Source organism: Nymphaea colorata, chromosome 12, assembly GCF_008831285.2.
Source record: "Nymphaea colorata isolate Beijing-Zhang1983 chromosome 12, ASM883128v2, whole genome shotgun sequence".
In the NCBI taxonomy this organism is placed as follows: Eukaryota; Viridiplantae; Streptophyta; class Magnoliopsida; order Nymphaeales; family Nymphaeaceae; genus Nymphaea; species Nymphaea colorata.
Genome location: NC_045149.1, coordinates 8,039,071 through 8,046,123, shown reverse-complemented (window position 1 = coordinate 8,046,123; position 7,053 = coordinate 8,039,071). Strand labels below are relative to the sequence as shown.

The following is a 7,053-nucleotide window of genomic DNA, read 5'->3' as shown; positions in this document are numbered from 1 at the left end:
AGCATTATCTTCAATAGCCCCCCTCAAGCTGAACGGCCTAGGAAGGACGTTAAGCTTGACACAAATGGATTCAAATGGTGAGCAAGCAAGGGGCTTGGTCATTGTATCAGCCAGTTGGTTAGTAGCAGAAACATGATGAACTGTAAGACAATGATTTTGCACATGATCCCGAATGAAATGAATATCGACTTCAATATGCTTAGTGTGTTGGTGAAAAAACGGACTGGCAGTCAATTGAACAGCACCCATGTTATCACATAAGAGCTAGGGAATGGTGGAAAGAGGGTGATGAAGTTCTTGTAAAAAATATGATATGGAGAGAACTTCTAATGCAGTGGAGGCCAACGCCTGGTATTCTGCCTCAATACTTGATCAGGCAACAGTATTTTGCTTCTTTGCAGACCACGAAACCAAGGAATCTCCAAAAAAGATGGCAAGGCTGGTAGTAGATCTTCGATCATCAGGATTCCCATCCCAATCGGCATCAAGATTCCCATCCCAATCGGCATCAGAATATGTTGTAAGAGAAAGGCACGAGGATGGCCGAATAAGAAACCCAAGATGAAGAGTGTGTTTAATGTAACGAAGTATGCGTTTGACAGCAGCCCAATGAACAGTGGTAAGAGCTTGCATAAACTGACAGACCTTGCTGGTAGCATAAGCAAGATCGGGTCTGCTAAGGGTAGCATACTAGAGTGCACCAACAATTTGGCGATATGGAGTAGGATCAAGTAGCGGTGTGTCGTCAAACTTATATAACTTTTCTCCAACAGCTAAAGGTGAAGGAAGGGGCTTGACATCAACCATGGCGCTTTGCTTGAGAAGGTCTTGCATATACTGGCATTGAGAAAGAAAGAGCCCTTGAGGTGTAAACTATGCTTCAACTCCAAGAAAATAATATAGATGCCCAAGATCTTTTATAAAGAATGCCCACCCCATTTGACATATAAGCTTATGAATGGTGGCAGGGCAGCTTCCAGTGATCAATATGTCATCAACATAAATAAGAATAAAGATTGAATGAGAGCCCATAAATTTGAGAAATAGCGAAGTGTCAATCTTGGAGGCAGAGAACCCGTTTAAAATGAGAAAGGAACTAAGTCGTTGAAACCAAGCTCGAGGTGCTTGCTTAAGTCAATAAAGAGGTTTCTGTAACTTGCATACATAATGCGGATATTAAGTGTTAACAAAGCCTTGAGGTTGTAACATATAAACATCTTCAGATAAAGTGCCCTATAAGAAAGCATTGTTGACATCTAACTAGCAAACCACCCAATTGTGCGAAACAACAAGAGTAAGAACAATTCGTATCGTGGTGGGTTTAATCACAGGGCTAAAAGTTTCAAAATAATCAATGCCAAATTCTTGTGTGTACCATTTGGCCACAAGACGACCTTTGTATCTGTCAATACTGCCATCAGCTTTTCTCTTAATACGATAGACCCATTTATTGCCAACAATATTGTGAGAGGGAGATGGAGGAACAAGAATCCAAGATTTATTTTTCATCAAAGCATTGCATTCCTCAAGCATGGCATTGTGCCAATGGGAGACTTTAGAGGCTTGGGTCAAAGTTTTGGGTTCAATTTCTAAAGGCAACTCGGTAAGATGAGTAATGTAACGGGGGTTGAGCTTATGGGATCCGGTTTGGAGGCGAGTGATCATGGAGTGAGTTTTGGGGGCTAGAGGAGGCAATTCATTAGGTAAGGATAGTGTGAGGGGAGAGGGTGGTGAAGGGGAAGGTGGTGTTTGTGCAGTAATTGCGAGTTCATGTAGAGAAATGAACGGTGGTGATGGTGAGGGTGACAAGTTGTAATGGGGAGAGGAATCTCCATTGGTGGAGAGATTGAAGAAGATGGCGGCTCAGGTTTAAGGGCAGATATGGATTTATAAGGAAAAACATTCTCATCAAAAATGACGTTATGGCAAATATAGAATCTTAAAGTGGAAGAATTCAAGCAAAGATAGCTTTTATGTGTGGTGGTATAGCCAAGGAATATGCATTTGGTGCTTTGATATTGTAATTTATGAGCATTGTAAGGACGAAGATGAGGGTAGCAGACACATCTAAAAGTTTTAAAAAAGGCTTAGTCAGGGGTTTGGTTAAAGAGAAGCTGAAATGGACTTTTCATGTTTGTAACAGGTGATGCCAGGAGGTTAATAAGAAATGCAGTTGTAAGAAAGGCAAAATCTCAAAACTTGAGGGAAGGCGAGCATGAGCAAGTAAGGTGAGACCTGTCTCTACTATGTGACAATGTTTTCGCTCTACTCTCCCATTTTGTTGATGAGTGTGAGGACATGAAATGTGATAATCAATTCCACATGACTTTAAGTAAGTGGATAAGGATCTATATTCTCCTCCCCAATCACTTTGAAAGGTCTTTATGGGTCACCCAAATTGTCTCTCAACAAGTTTTTAAAAGTCTCGGAAAAATAGACAAAACTTCATACTTTTTTTTAATAATAAATAACCAAGTGAACCTTGAATATCCATCAACAAAATTAATATGATAATAATATCCTTGCATGGAAGCAATGGGTGCAGGGCCCCAAACATAAAAAAATATAAGATCTAATGGTCCATTTATTTCATGAGTTGAACTAGAAAAAAGAAAAATGTGACTCTTCCTCATTTGACATGTTTCACACAAAGAGTCAAATTTATTGAAACTAAAAGGAAGCTCATATTTACTAAAGACATGCTGCACGGTTTTCATGGTAGGATGCCCAAGTAGCTCATGCCATTTTTGCAGCATAGTTCGTTCACCAAGTAAAGCTGCTGGTTGACGCCCAATATCTTCCAAGTGCAGCTTGTAGAGCCCGTGTTCATTGTTTCCCTTGAGAAGAACCTGCCCTGTCTTGGCATCCTTAACATAACAAAATTGCGGGTGAAATTCAGGCAACACATCATTATCTTTTGTAAACTTGTGTATTGAAAGTAGACTTTTGGTGATAGATGGCACATGTAAAATATCTTTCATTATGAACTTGGAATCAAGATGAGAGAAAGCAGAGGTACCAATGCGGTTAATGTTCAAACCTTAGCTATTTTCGATGCTTAGCCATTCTGATGCGAACTTGATCTCCATTGTAGTTGGATTGGATTGTCAAGTTGTTGAAATTTGGCATTACATGATGGGTGGCTCTAGAGTTAGCGCACCATCCTCTATGATCAAATGACTCATAGACATCAGTGGTATGTGCTTCAATAGATGGAGCATCATCAAATTTCTGAATTTTATATGTTTTGCACTTCAAGGCACTGTGGCCAGGCTAACGACATGCTTGACAAACTGTCCAGCAATTTGCAGCAAAATGACCATTATTTCCACAAGAAAAACAAGACCCAGCCTGATTTTTCGAAGAACAATCTTGAGTTCTATTGCGACCTCTGTTATGCTTAAAGTGATTGCCACCAAAATTTTGGTTTTTCATAGTAAAATTTACTGATGTGGTTCCCATAGGGAGATTATCAGCTTCATCCAATTGCACCTCATGAATAAGCAACATAGCAAGCAGGTCTTTCATATTAACAGGATCAATCCTAATGTTCAACGCAGTTTTAAGAGACTCATATTCTCCTGATGGTAAACCAGTCATAATACATGTGATCAAATCATCATCATCCATTGGTTTGAATGCTAGTGCTAATTGGTGAGCAGTACTTTTTGCTCTGCAGAAATATTCTGAAATAGTTTGGGTGTCTTTTCTTAAATTCTGAAGTTGGTTTTTCAACTGTTGGATTCTAGCTCTTGAGCAAGCAACATACATATGCTTGAGGGCGTTCCATAATTCATGAGAGGAAGAAATTCCCACAACATGACTACGAACAAGATCAGTTAAAGATGAAAGAATCCAACTTAATAAAAGTTGATCTAATCTATACCATTCATCATATTTTGGATTGTGACGTTTTAAGCCATTGTCATCATCAATCCATTCAAATGGACATGGTTGTTTACCATCTATGAAACCCATGAGATTATAACTCTTAAAGAGAGGCGTAAACTGAGATTTCCAAATCAAATAATTTTTCGATGCAAGCTTAATAGAAAGCAGATACTAAAAATTTGTAGGCATAGGAAGAACTGGAAAAATCTAACCTGTAGTTTGAGATGTGTCTCGTGTAACAGACTATGATGCATAATTGCCATTGTTTTCAGCCATTTTTGTATGAACAATGAGGACAACCACAAGTTAATATCGTGATCACTAGTGGACAGAAAAGAGACTCACTCATAACAAGCACCTCTTCTCTGTTCCTCTTGTTCTGAACAGGCCTGTGATATGCATTCTACTCTGTTCCTCTTGTTTCTGAATAGGCTTACGATAACCTGAAGGAGAAAAAGGGTGTGCGTTTTTCAAGGAGAGCTCGGTTGGACCTAAAACTTTGGGCATCCCTTCCTCAGTGCTCTAGCTACCTACAGTCCAAATTTCATGGAAATCAGATCAACGGTTGAATTTCTACGAATTTTTGAAGGTTGTTGTATCCTGAGAATCACCAGTGAGCTCCTGTGATACACGTGACTGTAGTTTGAGGCCAGAAAGCTATTCTTTCTCTGTTTCGGCAACAGGAAAAGCGATTGCTTCTTTCGCTTGGCTCCAAAGACTTCAGGGACAACTCGAGGATGATCTACAGGATTGTAAGATATATCTAGATTTCTGCTGACAACATGTATTGCTAGATTGAGAGCATTGGCAGGGATTACCAACGTGAGGAGGGTCTATTTTCACAGCTATTGCAAGGCTTTGATACCATAAAAGGGAAAGAAAACACAGAGATTTTAGATTTTAACATGGTTCGACTCAAAAATGAGTCTACATCCATGATCAAAATATTTCTCTCACACCTCAATCATTTGTGTGAAAAGTTCCATTGACATTTAAAGGAATACAAGGGTCTTCCGTTTCTTTGATTTTTAGGATCTTGATTGGCGTCAATACCTTGACAATAATGTTGATTACACATCTAATTTTCTTTTCTAATCTTTTGATCAACAAAAGCGGCAACAGATTTACCGGCAACAGTTTTGTCTTGAGCGTTATCTTCAATAAAAGATAAATATATTTCAACAAATATAAAATAGAAAATAAAAAAAAACTATATGACATTAAAAAACTAAAAAATGAAAAAACTGAAAAAATGCCAAAAAACGCATGAAAAAACACGTTAACATTTTTTTCAAAAAAAAACTGATTTTTTTAAAGTTTTAAACTGTCAGTTAATTTATCGCGTTTTTTCATATTTAAAAAAAAAAACGTTTTCTGTGACTATGGTCTTAACATGATCCGGCAAGGAGAGGTAGTTGCTGAGGATGCCTCTCTGTTGATGTAAATTGATTTGTTACTGTCTAATTTTTCCATTTCTCCTTTTTTTTTGATGCATTGATTCTTTGATTCATCAGAATAAATAAAATCAAGATGGATATCTACCTGTAGGCTGTTTTAAGAAAAATATGTTCAGGAACCAAGTTGGTGATCGAGGTTGCCGATTGGTTAATCGGCCAATTCGCGATTTAGGCCTATGAATTGGATTAAAAATATTTTTTTAATAAAAAATAGAAAGAAAATATTTTAAAAGTAATTAAAATAAAATTAAAGTAATATAGGTTTAATAGATGAAAGTTGGTATGAATATGGCTTGATCGTGTTTCATTAGATAGATCTCTTCTTCCTTATGGAAATTAAAGAGCTATAACTAGTTCTTGATAAGAAAATTGGTGAGATATTATATATATGACAATATATCTAAGCCCTTTCGGGAAATAATCTAACATGTGTGCTTAATAAACAAGTGCTTTTGCAATAATAGTTACCAAACTCTTAAAATTGCCACCTATCAACCACATCCTACTAATCAAAGGCATCGGGCTGGCACGGCCCGACACCTAACCTAAGCCTAGGCTCAACCCAACACTTAAAATTCAAGTCTGAGTTCGGTCCGACTAAAGTTATATATATATATATATATATATATATATATATATATATATGTATATATATATATATAATTGTAATAAATTAGTATAATTATATATATAATTTAATAAAATATGTATTAAAAAACTTTGTTGTGCCAAACAGGCTCAGTCGGGCCCACCCAGGCCGGCCCGATTCCTTTTTTTTTTTGGGCCGGAGCCTGGGTCGGGTACCGGGTAAGCGTCGGGTACTGACTCGATGTGCAACCTTACATCTGACTAAGCCTGGGCATCACGCCGACCCAGCCCGATAAGGAGTCGGCTCGGGCCTGCTTGACACCTAAAACTTGAGCTTGAGTTCGGCCCGATTAAATTAAAAAACATATATTTTTAATATAAAATAATATATAAATATAATTAATCGTAATAAAATATTATAAATATATATTTTGTGCACATATAGTTCTTCAAAGTAAGGTTACTAGCAATGGGGTTTGGGGTTTTACAGGTTCTTGAACCAAGTCTGCTTCTTTTAACATAATAAATAAATAAGGTAAACCTGTGCTCCTAGCAAAGCCGAGGGTAAGTTTCGAAACCATGGGTGATGCCATATTGGATTTTGCAAAGTGATAATCATATGACTGAAGATAAGCGTATCTCCAAACATTCATTTCCCACTTTCCCTCAAGAACTTGAACCATGAATTAGAAAGGCGTGCTTGCATGAGCCAACTTCTTTCCCCCTTGCAGAACTATATGGACCTAAGTGTTAGGATAATGAACCTTTGGTCCGGTGCCATGCGCTACCCCAAAGGTCACAATGGAATGGCATCCGTGATAATTGATATTTCATTGAAAAGATAAATAAAGATGCCATGCAATTGATGCAGATATTGATGATACTCTTTTTACCACATATTTAGAAAATAACTTTATTAATTAAAGTGATTTTTGGTAAGTAATCTTTATAATAAAGAAACTGAAATTATGTAATTGTTTTTGGATAAGTGCCCACATGAAATAAATTGTTTGAACGTAGTTTTGAAGTTTTTTTGAGCTGTTGTTTTAGTTGTTTTATTTCCCTTGGGTACCGAGTTGTATTCAAACAACGACATGAATCCCATGTTTTTTAGATC

The 7,053-nt window shown here is 37.3% G+C and overlaps 1 protein-coding gene across 1 annotated transcript; it reads right to left on the bottom strand.

Moving 5' to 3' along the window:
• Positions 1–372: 372 nt before the first annotated feature.
• LOC116265861 (uncharacterized mitochondrial protein AtMg00810-like) lies at positions 373–3,630 on the bottom strand. The gene is made up of 3 exons (XM_031646815.1): positions 3,448–3,630; positions 692–837; positions 373–649 (listed from the first exon to the last, which is right to left on the bottom strand). The coding sequence occupies exons 1-3, from the start codon at positions 3,628–3,630 to the stop codon at positions 373–375; spliced, it is 606 nt and encodes a 201-aa protein (XP_031502675.1).
• Between the last annotated feature and the right edge of the window lie 3,423 nt (positions 3,631–7,053).